Consider the following 19,217-nt stretch of genomic DNA (forward strand, 5'->3'; position numbering starts at 1 on the left):
TGAAAGATTAGCAAAACAAGTGTTCTCTGCCAGGTTGGCAGCATAACGATCCAGAGGAAGACCAATGTATAGGTGGATTGATATGGTACAAAGTGCCTTAGACGATAGAAATATAAGATCTTATAATGTTGGAGTCTTGACAAGTAACAGACTGATTTGGAGGAAAATTGTAGGTAGTGAGTTAGTAATGATGTAAATTTTTCATGTAGTACTATCATATCCTGTACACCCCTTGAGGGTTCATGACAGGAATTCGATGATGATAATGATGGTTGATGAATAAAAAAAAAAACTGCCAAAGATTTTGGAGACTATCATTCTCTGACAAAAAAGACTAGAAAACTGACCACTCTTGACTGCATTCAGACTGCATAGAAAACATTAGGATTGCTCAATCAAATATTGTAATTGAGTAATCATTGGCAAACGCACTTGCTCGCGTGCATGCACACACACACATTCTGACCGATTGTTCAATTCCAATGTGTGATTGGGTAATCCTAATGTTCTTCATGAATTGTATTTTGTTTGTACAAAACCTGGTTAGCTATAAAAGAAAGTTTTATGACTTGTTATCCAGTTCAAATTTGTTTTGGTAAAAACAAATACTTTCAGTGAATTTTAATTAAAAAAAAATTAGAACAGTTGCATGAACACTGTACACAGAGTAATGAATAATCCAAGAAATATATTAGGACTTATGTGATTCTTCATAGTGTTTTATAACTAAAATAATGTAGTAATCACAGCTGTTGTTTTTGTATTATACACCTAAAAAGTAACTTGGAAATGTTTTCATCTAGATAACATTTATAACAATTTCAGATCACGAGTTTTCCCCAGTTGAGGGGAAAGAAGTGCATTCTGGAAATATTGAAAGAGTTACAACTAAAGAAAAGGCAAAGTTTCCTCAGGATGTCTTTCCAGAGGTACATTTCCTTAAATTTATTTTGTGATGCAGTTGATTCTTGCTACAGCATAATGCTTTATACAGAGACCATAGTAATACTGGATAGTTTGCTGTAATGAATTTTTTTTAGAATGGTATTGTGTCACTGGATCTTTTGTGGACTTTTCAGTAGTTTGTTATGGTGAATTTGTTATAAGCATGTTTGCTATAGTGAAAGTCAGCTGCATATGCAGTTAAAGTGCTTCTCTGATACCATACTTGTGACATGGGAATAAGACATATACACAAGAATTAAAGCAAAATTATTTATTTCTAAATATTTCAACCTGAATATTACAGGTCATCATCATTCTACTAAGTTCTGTTACAAGATTATTAAAAATTACAAGAACACCAGTTTTACATCATTAACAAGAAAACCGAGAATAGCATGAATAGCGAGAATAGTCACTTCTGGTCTAAGCTCCACTGTTGCCACTTCAAGTGTGAACATTTATTTACAGAGTGCCAAAGCCCTGTTCTATTTTCTTAACCTGAATTATTTGCTTTCTTTTAGTGTTGCACGGTAATCAGCATTCATTTTAGAAATTATGGACTTTACAACTGTATTATAAATAACTATTTTAATTTCCCGGCATTTCGACCTTCCTATTAAGGTCATCTGGAGTATATACAGATATACAAGGACAAGCTTAGTTGCATTTCACACAATATGCTGAAGAAACGATGATTTGATCACTGGTTATTTTACTGGCATGACCTGTAGTGAAAGAAGAAAAAAAAATAATAATAATATATATATATATATATAGGGTGGTTCAAAAATTCCACATACAAACTTTGAGGAGAGGTAGAGAACATCAAAATCAACCATATTCACATAGAAAAGCATGACCGGAATCACCACCGGAAGGTACTAACAGAGACACAAAGATAGAGAAATAACACAAGGCAGCAAGTAGTGTAAAAAACTTTATTAGGTGTAACCGAACAGTTCAATAGTAGTTGGATACATAATATGGTTTCACTTCAGGTCCTCAAAGTTATGACCATTAGCTGTGATGCATGCCTGACTCTGACGACGCATTGATTGCCGTACATTTTCGAAAATACCTGGAGTTTCACGGATATTAGCAGTGGCGATGCCGATTCTTACCACGAGGTCCATGTCAGTGGCAACAGGCGTTTCATACACCATGGCTTTAAGGATCCCCCACAGAAAGAAATGAATGCTCGATAAATCAGGTGAGCGTTGGGGCCATGCCATGGGTCCATCAAGCCCCAAAGGACCTGTCCAAATACCGACGCACAGAAATGCCAAAATGGGCTGGAGCCCCGTCGTGTTTGAACCATATCTGCCGATGCACAGTCATTGGAACATTGTTCAGTAAATCCGGCAGAACTTCTTCCAGAAAGGTCTGATACTTGTGGGTGTCCAGTTGGAACATTGTTCAGTAAATCCGGCAGAACTTCTTCCATAAAGGTTCGATACTTCTGGGTTTCCAGTTGGGATGGTAACAGGTGTGGGCTGACTAAACAGTCAGCAACGATACCTGCCCATACGTTAATGACGAAGCGTTGTTGTTGTGCAGCATGTGATCACACAGCGTGTGGGTTCTTATGGGCCCACACATGAGCATTGTGGTGATTGAAGACCCCTTCGCGGGTAAATGAAGCTTCATCCACGAACAAAACACAAGTTGGAAAATTGGGGTCTACGGCACTTTTCTTCAGAAACCACTGCACGAATTCCACACGTCTAGGATAATCTTCAGCCATCAGTAACTGGACCTATTGCAGATGAAATGGATGTAAGGACTCAGAGTGCAAAATGCGCAATACACTGAATCTAGATACTCATATAGCAGAGGCAATGGCACGTGTTTTCTTGTCTCTGGATTATTGTCCATCACATGCAACACTTCCTCTTCCATAGCAGGATTTCGTGTCGATCGTGGCTGCCCAATATCATGCCTGCAATCCCTGAATGATACATAGTCACACCAATTCTGATGCAAATGCACAAACATTTGGTGATGCAGTACATATCTGTTTGGGTACCTTTCACGATACATTCATACAGTGGCTCATCCATTACCTTCAGCTACTCCGTAAACCAGGCACATGTCTGCCATCTCAGCGTTTGTGAAACGATGCATGTTCTTCGTATGATGTCGAAAGGTTGAATGAAGAAGCCCCAATTGCTCACCTGGAACGCTGGCAAACAGCGCCACCTATCACTTTCCGGTGGCATTTCCAATCATGCTTTACTATGTGAATATGGTTAATTTTGATGTTTTCTACCTCCCCTCAAAGTTTGTACGTGGAATTTTGAACCACCCTATACACACACACATAAAATTAATTAATTATTTAGAAACTACATGAAAGCTAAATTCTATTTAAGATAACATAAGAGAAACATTCTTTCATATAGATAGTTTTCTTACAGTTACAATGATGTCCTATTTTTAACATGACGATTGTTATATTAGATTTAAGATTCTGGATTATTTACAGTCCTGTTTATAGTTAACTCTTAGGGAGAAAGGTTCCGTTTGTAGAATATGTGCCTTCCATATGCTTGGGATTTTTAGACCATCATTATTGTTCAGATTGGGATGGTTGATAAGAATCTCACAGGCTTCCTTAAATATACGTTCATATCATGTTTTGGTCAGTATTATGGAGGGATGTGGGCATAAGAAACAGATGGAAAATATACTTTGAGGGACTTGAATGAGGAAAATGCAAGGACTCACAGAGAAGATGGGTAGCCTTCTGAGGGGATGGTGCAGAACATCAGTAGAGTGGAAGTGACGGAGGCCATGAAGAGGATGAGGAATGGAAAATCGGTGGGCCCCGACAGGATTCCAGTGGAGGCATGGAAAGCACTGGGGGAAGAGGGAATTGACCTGCTGTGGGACCTGTTCATGAAAGTTTTCCAACAGGAAAATATACCCGAGGAATGGAGGGAGAGTACTCTTGTCCCCATCTACAAGGGTAAAGGGGATGCACAAGACTGTGAAAATTATAGAGGAATAAAGTTGATGTCCCACACAATGAAAGTCCTAGAAAAGGTTCTTGATAGAAGATTGAGGAAGGAGGTGGAGATTTCAAAGGAACAATTTGGCTTCATGCCTGGTAGATCAACAACAGATGCTATCTTTGGGTTACGGTAGATGATGGAAAAGTTTCGAGAGAAAGAACCTGAGCTACATCTGGCATTTATTGATCTGGAGAAAGCATACGATAGAGCGCCAAGGCAAGAAGTCTGGAGGTGTCTGAGGAAGAAGAAGAAGGTTCCGGAGAAATATGTCAGCTTGGTGCAGGAGATGTATAGAAATGTGAAGACAAGTGTTCGGACCTGTCTAGGACAGACAGAAAGTTTTCAAGTAACAGTTGGCTTGCATCAAGGGTCAGCATTTAGTCTGTTTCAGTTTATTATTGTGATGGAGGTGGTGACGGAGGAGGTGAGAGAAGATGTGCCTTGGACAATGTTGTATGCAGATAACATCTTGCTGTGTGCAGATTCAAGAGAAGAAGTGGGAACTAAACTGGAAAGATGGAGAAAAGTACTGGAAGAGAGAGATATGAGACTGAGCAGAAGTAAGACAGCATATATGTGTTGCACAGTGGGTGGCGGCCAGAAGACAGATCTGGAGCTGGAAGGAAATGTCATCAGGAAGGTGAGGGACTTTAGATACTTAGGTTCAACAGTGGAAGAAGATGGAGGAGCTGAGAAGGAAGTGGGATGCAGGGTACAAGCGGGTTGGAGGAACTGGAGGGAGATGGCTGGAGTGTTATGCTATAAGAGGATGCCGATCAAGCTGAAAGGCAAAATCTATAGGACCGTAGTGAGGCCAGCCATGACGTATGCTATAGAAACTGTGGCCCTGAGGAAAAATAACATCAGCAGGATGGAAGTAGCAGAGATGAGAATGCTTAGGTGGATGTGCAGTGTGACCAGAAAGGATCGTCTAAGAAATGACTATGTGAGGGGAACAGTGAAAGTTACGAACTTAGGAGCGAAGATATAGAAGGCAAGGTTGAGATGGTTTGGTCACGTGATGAGGAAGGAGGATGAATATGTGGGAAGAAGAGTCATGCAGTTGGATGTGCAAGGAAGGAGGAAGCATGGGCGGCCAAAGAAGAGATGGAGGGCTTGGATGTGGTGACAGCCCAAGACAGGAGGATGTGGAGGAGACTCATCATCAACACCAGTGACCCCACTTAAGTGGGAGAAGCTGCAGAAGATCATGTTTTGGTGTGATGTAAACATCTGGTGCTTTTCCAGTCAATTCTATGTAAAGTGTTCAGGGCATGATCAGAAAGGCCAGCTTCACCATAGTTATTATATTTAATGTGTCGTTTATGTTCCTTTTGTCTGATAGGAATTGTGCGTCCTGTTTCCTCTATATATGGTAGATTACAGGTGCAATAAATTCAGTATAATCCAGGGTGGGCCAGCAGATGGAGTGGGTCTTTGGGTTGAGTAAGCTTTTTAATTTTGCAGGAGATTTAAAGGTGGCTTTGAGGTTGTATTTCTGTAGTATTCTGTTTATTTTATCTGATGTCCCTTTAATGTAAGGAATGGTTATAGTTTTATTGTAGTCTGGTTTATCTTTGTTTATTATTAAGGTCTTGTAGAGAATTTTGTTAATAGTGTTTTGGCTGTAACCATTTTTTAGAAAAGTATTGCTGATAACTTTAAATTCGTCTTTCAGTGCTTGTTCGTTGGAGCAGATCTTCAAAGCCCTGTTTTTAGAGTATTAATGACACCTAGCTTTTGTGTTGGGTGGTGGTGGTAGGAGTTTATGTGTATATATTGGCCAGTATGTGTCAGTTTCTGGTAAACAGTGAAGGAGACTGCTAGAAGGAAGATGTGTGACAAGTGTATCTAGAAACGGAAGTGAGTTCTGTTTTTCAATCTCAATTGTGAACTGTATGCATTTGTGTTGTTTGTTTAGGTGGCTAAGGAAAGTGTCTAGCAGCCATGGGGCCAGATCGTGAAAACATCGTCAACGTATCTAAGCCAGACTTTGGGTTTTAAAGGAGAGGAATCTAGAGCATGTTGCTCAAAATGTTCCATATAAAAGTTAGCAATAGGGAGGATAATGGCAAGCTCATGGTTGTGCCTTCTTTTTGTAGGTAGAAAGTGTTTTGCCATACAAAATAACCAGAACGTAATACATGTGCAAAGAATGCCGTGATATCGGAATGAATTTGTTCTGTAAAAGAAGGATTGTGTCGTTGATTGGGACATTTGTAAAGAGGGCAGAGACATCAAAACTGACTAATAAATCATCTTTTTCTAATGTAATGTCTTTGATTATGTTTATGAAGTGTTGTGTGTTTCTGATATAGGAGGGGGAATGACCTACCAACTCCTTGAGTGTTGCCGCTAATTTCTTAGCTAGGTGTATACTTTAGATGATGACCTTAATATGAAGGTCAAAACGTCTGGAAATTAAAATAGTTATTTATAACATGGTTGTGAAGTCCATAATTTCTAAAATGAATTAACCTGAATTGTATTTACTGAATATCTTTACCAAAATTCTGGGAAAGTCAGATTCTCATCAGTGGCTTTTAGATTGCTACATTATGTCCACATTGCATTGTTCCTTATGCCATCACGCAGCTCTTATGTTTAAAATAGTTCTGCATTTTACTTGTTAGCCTAACAACCACTAATGATGACCTCTAATATTTGTATTGGAATATTTGTAAATAAATAATTTTACTTTAATTTCTTGTATACATGTAATATTGTCTTATGATGCCATAGCTAATTCAAGTATTAATGATCCCTATAAATAAAAGTTTGTAATCTAACATTAAATGTTTATTGATATGTTTAGTTAGTATTTATAATGGTGTATTTTATCTGGTTGTATAGTATCGTTTATCCTTTTTGTTACTCCTACCCAAGAAACGTCTGTTTAAAATATCTGTTTAAAATCAATACTGTAGATGGGATAAGGTTTGTTCTTTTCTTTTTCTTTATATAATTCACAAACTGCTCTAGATAAAAAAACATGAAACTTTTTTTGAAACCACTTCAGGTCTGTGGTAATTAGGGTAGGTCTCACACTAGGTGATGAAATTTATCTCCCACCTAAAGACATTTGCAAACATTTATGCCAGTAGTGGGATTCAAACCACAACTACTTGGTTGAAGAGTGGAGACACTATCCATTCTACCAACCAAGCTAGCAATAATCATCATGTTTGTTAATGAATGCATCCAGTTTTGTAAAATAAGTGGACCAGACTTTGTAACATAAATTATACAATCTCTTTTATTATAATAATTACTTAGAGTAAGATCCATTCAGTGTTACCATTGTCACTGATTATGCATAAATAGTACTTCAGTATTTTGTTGTACATGATGAGAACATCAGCTCAGTGAGTGCATATATCATAATGGGAAGAAGGTGCTTCAGAATGCCGCACTTTGTCAACCTAAACTGTACCCGAAGTTGCCAGATACCACTCATTAGGTCAACAACCACGCAGCATAGATAGTCAATATCTACTATAGCAATAAATCCTACACTACTTATTCCAACTTAAGATACTTAAATTAAATGCCATTTGAAAAATATGTGTTCAGCACAGTGCAAATATTATATGCAGGTGTTCTGAAAAGTTCTCAGCCCAAGAATGAAAAAATGAATTTATAATTTTAAAATTATTTTTATTTTTCAACATAATCTCCCTTAAGACTAATACATTTATTCCAGCGATGCTCCAGCACTTATCCCATCCCTGTAGTGATTCTCAGTAAGATCTGCAAAATATCCCTCTACAGCTGTAATCACCTCTTGATTCGAAGAAAAACGCTGAAGAGTTTTAGTTTTGGAAAGAGATAGAAGTCAGAGGGAGCCAAATCTGGGGAATAGCTTGGATGTTCCAACAATTCATAGTGAAGATCCCTTAATTTTCCCATTGCCAAAACACCTTTGTGGGCAGGTGCATTGTCCTGATGAAAGATGATTTTTTTCTACTATAAACCAGGTCTTTTCTCACGAATTTTTTCATCTAGTCTGGTTAAAAGATCGAATAATATTCCCTGGTTATTGTTTTATCCTTTTCAAGATAATTAATAAACATAATGCCTTTAGCATCTCAAAACACTGATGCCATGACCTTTCCTGCTGATGGAACTGACTTTATCTTCTTTGGTGCTGAACAACCGACTTCTGTCTGCTGTTTGGATTCTGGTGTGTGTAATGGTGAATCCAAGTCTCATCCATAGTAATAAATTGACGCACAAAATCAGTTTTGTTCTTGTTAAAACACTCCAAGCACTGCTCAGAGATTTTCATGCGAGTGCGTTTCTGATCTGCTGTGAGCAAGAATGGCACCCATCCTGCACAAAGCTTTTTCATTTGCAATTCTTCATGAAAAATATATCCTACATGTTCTTTTGAAATGTCTATAGTCTCAGCAATTTCATGCACTTTAACTCGCCGGCATTCAATACCATATTGTATATTTGATCAATGATTTCTGGGGTGTTACACTTTTTTGGACGTCCTTCACTTGGATCATCTTCAAGGCTAGTACGGCCACATTTAAACTCGGCAGCCCATTTCTTAATTGTCGAAAATGAAGGAGAAGAGTGCTCATAGACTTTCATGAACTTCGAATGAATTTCTTTTGCCGTTAAACCTTCTTTCACAAAGAATTTTATGACTGCACGATACACAATTTTATCCATGTCAAGGGATACAGACAACGCTTTTGCTTCAGACAGCTGTATAAAGCACACTACTTGATAGAATGACTTGCAATTTCACACGGATGCTTATGACAGATGTACCAACTTAGAAAAAAAATTGTGTCGATAGTGTTGCGATCTGTGATTGAGGCCAAGGACTTTTCAGACCACTCTTGCATATCTAGCAGATGTAGGATTAAATGGAATCTTGGCTAATTAACTGGTTTGCTCTTAACTTTCCTGCCTTCCAGGCAGGAAAATTAAGGCTTCATCATCAAATTTCTGATATATGCCCACATGGGGTGTACAGAGTAATTATGATAGTACCACATGAAGAAGTTACACCACTACTAACTTCCGGTCAACAATTTTCTTCCGAATTAATCTGTTATCTGTCAAGACTCCAACATTATCAGATCTTATATTTCTGTCTTTTAAAGAACTTTTTACTGTATCAATCCACCTACATTTTGGTCTTCCTCTAGATCTTTTTCTGCCAACCTGACAAAGAACACTTATTTTGCTAATCTTTCCTCTCCCATTCTGTTTAAGTGACCATGCCATCTGAGATTAGCTAACACATTCCTGATTGCTAACAATGGCAAGTTCTTTCCTAATATCCTCATTAGGAAAGAACTTGAGAATTAGAAAGAATTGAGGTTCACTCCACTAATCTTTCTCATATCAGAAGTCTCCAGTCTGAAAGTATTTTATTTCTTACCCAACTCTCAGATCCATAAGTTAAAATTGGTTTGAATACTGTGTTCTGTACAGCTAATTTACTGTTTTGACTAATTTATTTCTTATTCCATATAAATTTATTCAGCTGACTTCCTACCATACCGTTAAAACGCCATCATTGTTATATATTTATCTTTATGGTTCTTATCTTATTTCTCATGGAAACTCCTCTTTTATATACTTCTTTATGTGTGCCTAACTCGACCCTACCTAGGAATGATTCCTTTTCAGACACCGGCAAATTTATATTTTTATGCTGCGCCAGCCAGTGTCCTATAACATGAGTTTATTCAGGTTTAGGGAATATTCCTAGATTGGTTGGCATTCACTCTAACACACTTTAAATAGATATCGGTACTAATTGCAATCGTCACCAATGATCTATTACTTAAACACATTCATCAAAATTCCCTCCCGTATGGTTCTAATTTTTGCAAGTGGTAATTTGAAATCTCGAAGTCAGGCATGAGTCAGGTATATGTAACAAAACATGTTTATTGGAACAAATGACAATTACAATTAAAATTGGATTAAAATACTAAACTTCCAAATCTCTCACTAGGTTAATATCTCATGCTACGCTAGTTACACAGTGCTAAACTTATCAAAATATACTCAGATCACAATACTAATCATACAAAAAATAGAATTAAATGATGATATTACTCTAAATCAATTCTCTTATGCATGCTACTCTTAAAGACATCTTATACAACTTGTTACTATCTGATAAAGGTCATCCACTAAATACAAATACACATATAATTTCAGTCACATGCAACCATATAGATTCATTCCAGACATTTCTTTGTTCAACAGAATTATGCGATCTCAAATTACGAATTCTTATCAGAGTCCTCTATGGATTGTCCACATAACTTAATCTAACATTAATTTCTATCTCTTTCAAAACATACAGTAAAGGTCTTTACATTACCCAGTTCTCTCCGAAGGTCTGTTAACTGCCATGTGTTGTTCGGGTCATCCTTCGATCTGTTGTCTCGGCGCCTGGCTTATGGCTACGTCGTCCCTTCTACATTTTTTGAACTCGAACTTATTACTGCCTCGACTGAGGGTTATCTCCACTGCTTATTGAATGAGACATCCAACGACTGGCACATTTTCTCCATAGGCCGATGATTCGTGAGCGGCTCGTTGTGGGATCTTGTTCAGCATACTCAGAACGACTGCCCGCTATCCAACATCATAGGACCGTGGCTTGTTCTTTTTCCGTCCACTGGTCAGGAATCCTTGAGGAGGTCAGGAACAAAAAGCCCCGCAATATCATGCGTATTGCGTTATATTTTGCCTTATATTCTCTCTCTTCTTTTGTGCACGACCTGTAATTTTTATGCCCTCAAGATGATCCTCAATTTCCTTACTGCCGTTAGGTGCTTTCTTCTAGGGAAATGTACTTGCGTCATCTTCCATGTATGCAGTACCCTGCGGTGTTACGGCCGACACGTGCGTTTCAGATGCGACCTTTACACTGATGCTCTTTACTGTCTGGCGATTTTACGAAGTTCCAGACAGCTTAATAGGACAAAATTTAACTACTATTTCCCTCTTACAAAAATTTCATAAATCTGATAATTCTCCAGTTTAGTTTTCAACTATAAATATTTTTGATACAATTCATATACTATTACACAATTTCCTATACAACAATTCAGAACTTTTTGCTGATGAGCAGGTATTATCTAAGTTAGCTGGAATTCTCATGTTAGATTCTGAATGAATAACTTCTTTAAATTCATCCATTCAGGATCTAACAAAACCAGTTTTTCTAATTCTGTTGTTTATTTCCATATTTAATTTACCATCTTCACTAAAAATTGTGCCTAAATATCTGAAATTGCTTCTATAGACTTGCCATTCAGGATACAGTTGATGTTTTCAATGTGTCCGCCAATTTTTCATTCCAAATTTATTACAACAGTTATTCAATTTAGTCAGGGAATCTTGCGCACTTGTAGTAGATTTATTTAGAAGTATAACATATATGCATAAAGTAAAGAGCTGAGATTAAAATCTCCAATTTTGATATCAGGTTTAATGCCACATTTCCTTCACAATGTGATCTATATGATAATGAATAACAGTAAAGATAATCTGCACCCTTGTTGCATACCCGATTTAACATTAAATCATATTTCTGTACTCAAATTCTACTATGGTGTGTGTGTGTGTCGGAGGGGGGGGGATTTTCTAGACTTTTATGAAACATTAAAATTAGTTTTACATGGAGGCAAAGGATATTCTTTTCTCTTTCTCTCAACTTCTCTCTCTCTCTGTCCTAGTGACTCAATGTTTCCGCATAACAATGAAAACTTGATGTCTAAATCTGACCATGGTGTCTATGTATGTTCCGATCAATGCTTTATATAGTGGTCAACCATCTCCTTATCATAGCAGCATGTGTTGAATACAGATTAGAAAAGTAGATAGTTAGTAATAAAAATAATAATAATAAAGTTTAGTTATATAAATCAAAAGTGGTTCAGTATACACCATAAACATATTACTTCATTTAAGACATTTAATTATTACTACATTTAATTCTTCAACTTCAATAAACTAAATTCTCCAGTAACCTTCAGAAACATTTGTCCAGAGGCTTTTATTATTTCTCTTTTTGTTTGTTTATCAATCTCAGATACTAAGATTGATCTTCTTCTTCTTTCACTGTGCGTTATTCCCGCTTCCTATGCAGGATCCGCGTGTTACTTAGATGCAACTTCTTGTTAGTACTACTCCCAACCGACTGGTCGCCTGGTCTGCCACTGTGTGTGGGGGGTATATTTTTGACTGTAGAGGCGTATGTTCATGGGGCCAGTTTGCCTGCTTGCGGGATGAAAAACGCCAGATAAACTGGCGGGAAAAAACCCTACTGTGCATGCCCAAGACTGGCTAACTTGGCTCTGCCTGAGGAAGATCCTGAAATTCCTCACATCTACGACAGGAATTGAACCTGGGACACTCCTTTCCCAGGCATATGGTTGTGGAGCGCAAAGTCACTAGGCTAACCGCGCGGACTCAGCTACTAAGATTGATTAACAACATATTTACAATTAAATTTAGTGATTGTCCGTACAAGAATACCTTGAGTGTTTTTGTTCATCTATCCATTCCTGTAAATTTTATGGCCTGTTGGCAAAGAAGAGTATTCTCTTGCAAACTAAAGTATTCTTTAGCAACTTGCATGATCAGCAAAAATGGAAACATTAACAAGGCCAGTGTATGTTTACCTAGGGACTTCTTGTATCTTAAGAATTCATCATTCCTTGTTAGAAATTTTTACTGATTCTTAGAAATTAGATTTTGAAAAAGAAGTGTGGTTCTTTTTTTATGTGGAAAACATTGAGCACATTCATTACAGCATTTTCACTTAAACACAACTCTGCTGAACTCCTGCTATAGCAGACTCACAGGAACCAGAGGAATAGTTTGTTATAGAAAATTTGCAGTATTCTGAAACTGACTTTTCTGTAGTTTATTAGAAAATCACTTGTGGAGAACAATATAGAGTAATGGATAGTTTTATGCCTGGGCCACATGTGATCTACAAATGTTAGGTAGTCTTCATTTTTTGTATGGTAATCTTGATTTGAAGATGTTGGCTGATAATCAGCATCATCAGTCAAAAAGGCAGTTAAGATTTTTATTTCCATGACAAATGGTGAAGACTTCCCCTGTCACTAGGTGGCAAGTTTTGTGTTTTAGATGATAACCAGAATTTGTATTCCAACTCTTCCATGAAGTAGTTTGAATAATGGAAAACTGAATAGCAAGGATGTACTTTCTAGAAATCTATTTATAAAATTTCTTGCCATATCAAGAGGCTGAATGAATTGCACCACCACCACCCCCATTTTTTTTGGCTTATATGCTAAAGAGATATTAGACACTACGATAGCACAGTTACTATGCCATTACAAGTTTCTTAACAATGAGTCCCTTTTTACTTCTAAAGCACCTAATTGCATCAATCCATCAGTGTCTTGGTCTTCCTCTAGGTCTCTCTTGCCATTTTTATGAAACCGGACACCTGTTTTGACAATTATTCATACCTCATTCTGTTATGACTGTACCAGTATAGATAAATTCTGCTTTCAATTCTTGAATGTTAAGTCGAATTCATTTCTAACTTCATTCTTAATGTGGTTTTGCCATTATGCCATCTGTGGAGTCCAGTCTTTGATGAAGTATTTTATTTCTAATCCAGCTCTTAGATCCTTATGATAAAACTGATTTGAGAAATTTTATGTATGAACTTGGTGTTGGGCTGGTTTTTCTCTTATCTTTATTTAATTACAAATGGTATAGTGAACTCCCTCTTACTCACTGTATCACTCCGTAGCACAGATGTTAGTATTCGCTCTTCATTTGGAAAGACCCAGATAGGATTCAAGGAACCTTTATATGTGCATTTTTCAAATGAAGGTGGATCAAGTAGTTTCATGTGGATGCAGAAAGGTGTTCCTGGCTGGAAATTTGGGCTTTTATTCCTGAAAACAAAAACCTGCTAGAAGGCAAGAATTCGACAGGCATACTATAATGGCTTATAGTCTTAGTTGCTTTGGCTATAATTCCAAACAATGATGATACTAGCTAACTTCTCTTAATTTGAATTCTGTCTAGTACTTGACCGTACTAGACAGAATTCAAACTCAGGTCTTTCCAATCCAAAGGGACCTCTGAGCTATAGAGAGAAGACTAGGTTTAATTATCACTTTTCTTCATAATATAGTTCATATACACTATAAATAACAGGAAAAATAATGTACATCCATACAGCTGATTGAACATCAAACCATCTTCCTGTGTATCTATCAGGTTACTCTCTATATAGTTCCATTTAAAACCTTGAAGTTTTAATGTTACAATCAGTTTCTAACTTGATTCCTTATCATATGATTTTTTGATATCAAGAAACTTAGAAATCCATGTTATAATCCCATGATTATATTCACCAATGTTTATTATTATTTTCCTGACCTCCATGGAGTCTTAAGACTCATCAGTCTATCATACACATTCCTTAAACTCATCCACAGTCTGCAAGTTTACCACCCTCTCAAGCAATGCATTCCATGCTCCTATCACTCTCCATGCAAAAAACTTACTACTTTTATCATTTTACTCATCATCTTCTGTTGTAACTTCCAGGGATGGCCCCTTTTCTTGTTCCTTTCCCATGTTCTTCCATACGAAAAATCTCCTAACTGTTAATACTATAATAATCCTTCATCAGTTTAAATTTTTCGATCATATACCTCTGCCCATTGGCATGCCTTCAGTCTCTCTATAATCAACATTGTACAGTCCTGATATCATTTTTGTTATCTGTCTCTGCATCGTTCCCCAATGTTACTTCATCCCCCTTCAAATCCCACTGACCAGATCTGAGCAAAAAATCCAGATGTGGTTTTATCTAAGCTTTATACAATGGAACCAGCACACTTTTATCTCTTGTGGTCATGTTCTCCTTAACATTGCTGCAATTCTCTGAGATGTCTTCACAACTTTGCAGTATGTCCTCGGAACTTCAAATCTCTATCCACAGTCACTCTAAGATCTCTTGCTTCCTCTACTTATTCCAGTTAATTTCCCTCAATTGAGTATGAAGCATCCCATTTGTGGAACCCAAATTTTAAAACCTTACATTTAGTTGTATTAAACTGAAATCCCCATGCCTTTACCCACTTTTCCACTTATTCAAATCCTCTTGAGGAGCCAAAACATCAGCACTATTACTAATAACCCTCCCAAGCTTTACATCATCTGTAAAAAAATGAACATGTCCCTGTAGTCCTGTGACAATTCCTCCTAGTGAAGGATCAATTATATATTTTATGAACTAGATCAGTGTATGTGGTCTTGGGCTGGTTTGCCTGTTCTGAGGGACAAAAAACTCAAGTTTCTGGGTGAAAAAAAACCCCTCTTTCCCCATATTATACCAGCTAACTCATCTTTAGTTGAAAGAGACCAGATAAAGGTTACTCAACATCATGGATGGGTATCGAAACCCAGGTCTTTCCAACCAAAGGGCTTTGTCTATACCAACTGAGCTACAGAGGCTCTAAGCCTGTAGTACCAGGATGGAACACTCTAATAAAGTTTCCATTAAATAGCTCCACAATGTCATTTGCTATGATTGCCTGATTCCCATCTCCACCCCTACAAGATAATTTGGCCACTATCATTTTTCCTCCTTCTTGCTACATAGCAAAAATCTCCTTGGATTGCAGTGCCGGTCTCCTCTCACATTCTAATTTTTCTCTCCTTACAGTACTAGTCTATTTCTTAGCCTGATCCTTATATTCCTCATGCAACTGCTCTCTACCTTTCTCTCTCTCTCTTTATATGCCTTCCATAATCTCTTTTTCTTCTGCAATTGCTCTTTTATTCCTTTTGTCATCCATTTGACTCCAAATTGCTTTATCTTTTCACTCAAGGTATACAATCTGTCATTACTGTCAACAATTTTCTTAAGCATCTCCCATGCACTAACGACCCCCCCTTCTGATTCTTTCATGCATTGTACTACTGCAAGCTGATTCACATAAATTCCTTCTGTTTTGATACTTTCACATGCATATTCATCCTCCAAGTCAGGACTACATAGTTATTCCCACCAATGGAGACAAGTATACCATCTCAGCCACAGTCAGGTCCTCTGATGCTATGACCAAATCCCAAACTCTTGATTCTCGTGTTTTCTCCACATGCTGCCTAAGTCAGTTGTCCCTCAAGAAATCTAAAAATTCGGTTCCCTTATTACTGCATGCTGTCTCCTCTTCCTAGTTTATATTGCTATAGTTGAAATCCCTCATAATGATCCCTCACTTTGCACTTGCCAAACTAATTTATTTAAAGATTTCCTTCTCATCACCATCTATATTCCCTGGTCTGTAGCAACATCCCACACAGTATCTTGTTCTATAAGCATCTATCTCACACCATAATTTCCAAAGCCATTGGTGTTATTTTCACTGAGATTCTCCACCCTGAAAGTGCACAGTTAATCTTTTATCATGAGTAACACTCCACTATATTTACCTTCCCTATCCTGCTGTAATATGCTATACCCTTTGATTTCTATCTCTGTTAGAACATTCTCCTCAGTTAGCCAAGTTTCACTGATACCAACAACTTTGGAGAGATTGAGTCAATCAATGGCACAAACTCATTCCCTTTATTCTTAATGCTCCTAGCATTTAGGAATAAAGGGAATGTGTTTGTCTTTTAGTTCCTGAAAATTTCATACCCTTCTGCATTCAAATGTAATCAATCTCTTGCATACAGCTCTCTTCTATTATCAGATGTACTCCACACATCTACATATTCCAGACCTCTTTTTCTGCATGTTCTCACTATCATCTTATTTGTCATCACTGCTCTTCTCCTTCATTCTGCATTATCATACCAGGACATGCTCACTATCTTTCTTTAGGCACTTTTCTGCTGCATAATCTCTAACATCAACCTCAAATCTCACACTACACAATTCACACTACCTCTCAGGTCATTCATTCCAACCATTACTATCATCTCCTCTACATTATCATCCCTCTTTGCTACCACCATTGTGACACTGTCATTCCACTAAGCAAGCACTCCTTTGGTACTCTGCACGCCCAAATCATAGAATCTCTTCATAATGACACTCTGAACAGATTCATTAATCCTTCTCTCATTGGTATCTCCAAATCTTAAAACTTTCACTCTCTCTCATCTCTCTATCCTTTGCTTCCGCATTCTGTCAGTTTTCTGCAATTTTCTATCTTTAACTGTCTCTTCCATTTTCTTGCCTTCCTTTCTCCCTTTCTCAGCAGTTCTCTTTCTCTCTCTCCACACATTCTGCTTTCAGTTTACATTTGTGCACACAATCATGGCCATCAGACAAACCCATCTGCATCTGCTAAACTGTCCAATGCTAAATCCATATGTACAGCTTTAAAAATTTTCCACCCTCCAACACATTACTGGCATCCACAAACTGAAAATCACCTGTTTCTGAAGCACTATCTCCATTGCCTCTAAATCCAGAGAATAAGACACTTATGCCTCCCAGCACCTGCCACTTCCTATCCTGCCAAATTTTTAAACAATAGGATGCATGCATACTGCATGTGTGGTGAGCTACAAAATCAACTGTGTTACAAATAAACATAGTCTTTAAATGCTGGGGTGCTAGGTGTAGTTCTAAAACTGGCAGCCACCATGTTGAGTACAATTGATACATGTGGAGATGAAAATCCTAACAAAATACCATACATTCATTCAAAGAAATCATTAATTTGAATAGCATTAACTGAGAAACCAGTATTATTATGAAATAAATACAACAATGTCTTTCCTTACTACTAATACTTACCTTTTTTTTAACAGCTTGTGTCACATGTTGAATCCATCTTTGTGCACTAGCAATGCCCTTCACCTTTTCAGCACCCTTTTCCCCTTTCACTAGTATTTTCTCAAGTATACTTGAATACATTTTTCTTGGAACACACAAGAGGAAAATGCATCTATTGTTGTTTTCTAATTTTATGTAGGTATTTTCCTTTTTTTTTTTTTTAATAAATTGTTACAATGTGAGTCTACTCTAATCATGTAGGACCTAATTTTTTAATAAGCCTTCTGATTATGCAGATTAGCCACTATAAAACGTTTATCCTTTCTTGTTTAAGCATTTCAGGTTGGATGCCATCTACTCCAACTGCATTTCCAGTTTGTAATTTCTTTCTCTCTAGGTGAAATATACTCATGATTATATTCCTTTTGGATGTTTGCCATCATGATTTTGCCAGTTACCTCATACATTAATTTTTCAAAGTAGTTGTTCCAGAAATCAAACATTCTTATGTTTAAAGAGAGTATCATCATCTTGGAAAGAATCAAAGAGTTACCTTTGATTTAACTTCCTTGTCGACTACTGAGATCTCATTTTTCAGTCCTTCCACATAACTTTGCATTTCTCTGGCAGAGTCATTCATTGTTATCTTTAAATATTCAGTTTCTGAAGTCTTCTTTTGTTTTAAGCTCCTTCAATTTTTTCACAATCATGTTTGTATATCTGAAGCTACAGTTCACATCTGAAAGATGTTCATTTTTGATATTTTTCAAACCTTTATTATTTCTTTTCATTGTACTTCTAATTTTTGTCCTGCTCAAAACTAGATAGTGATCACTGTATTTCAGATATTCATGGGTCAGTTGGAAGATATCACTATCCTAATTAACATTCCATGTTCCACCACCAAAATGTGTTTGAACATGGTATTAATTATGATGGGCACAGGTCCTCATTAGAAATATAATGGGAACTTATCATTACAATTTGCCGTGGCCTCTTTAAATTGTTCCAGGATGTATTTTTGTCATTTCCTGATTTGCTGTTTAGGTTTCCAAGAAAACACAGCTTTTCTTTTTCTTTTTTGAATAAAAAGAAAAAATTAGAATAAAAATTCCTCTTCTTCTTCTTTTGTAATGACATCTTCAATTAGTTCATTACCACAAAGTTAGCCTTTAGTGGACAACTGAAGTGCATTTTTCCTCCAACCAGTGTTGATTCAAATCCCATAGTGGATATGAATTCTCATAGAAAGGCTTATACGTTGGTTATACATGATTACTTAAAAACTTAAGGAATTCACAACGTACACTAGAATATAAATTCAATTAAACTTTAATATATATTTCCAATATTTCGGCAACGTCACATTGCCATCTTCGAAGGAGCTTAAGATAAAGACGTGCATGCAGGCACTATACACAGTAAATGAGATGAATTTTTATTCTAATGTACGTTGTGAATTCCATAAATTATTT

At 36.9% G+C, this 19,217-nt stretch overlaps 1 protein-coding gene across 1 annotated transcript in view; it reads left to right on the forward strand.

Moving 5' to 3' along the window:
• 5PtaseI (inositol polyphosphate-5-phosphatase A) overlaps nucleotides 1–19,217 on the forward strand; it is a 458,282-nt gene that overhangs the window by 93,975 nt on the left and 345,090 nt on the right. Inside the window, exon 6 of the mRNA XM_090393013.1 lies at nucleotides 826–929. Coding sequence (XP_090249139.1) covers nucleotides 826–929 — 104 coding nt within the window. The remainder of the gene's footprint in view (nucleotides 1–825; nucleotides 930–19,217) is intronic.

Source organism: Typopeltis vanoorti, chromosome 5 (assembly GCF_054136105.1).
Source record: "Typopeltis vanoorti isolate ZY-2024b chromosome 5, IOZ_Tvanoo_1.0, whole genome shotgun sequence".
NCBI lineage: Eukaryota > Metazoa > Arthropoda > Arachnida > Uropygi > Thelyphonidae > Typopeltis > Typopeltis vanoorti.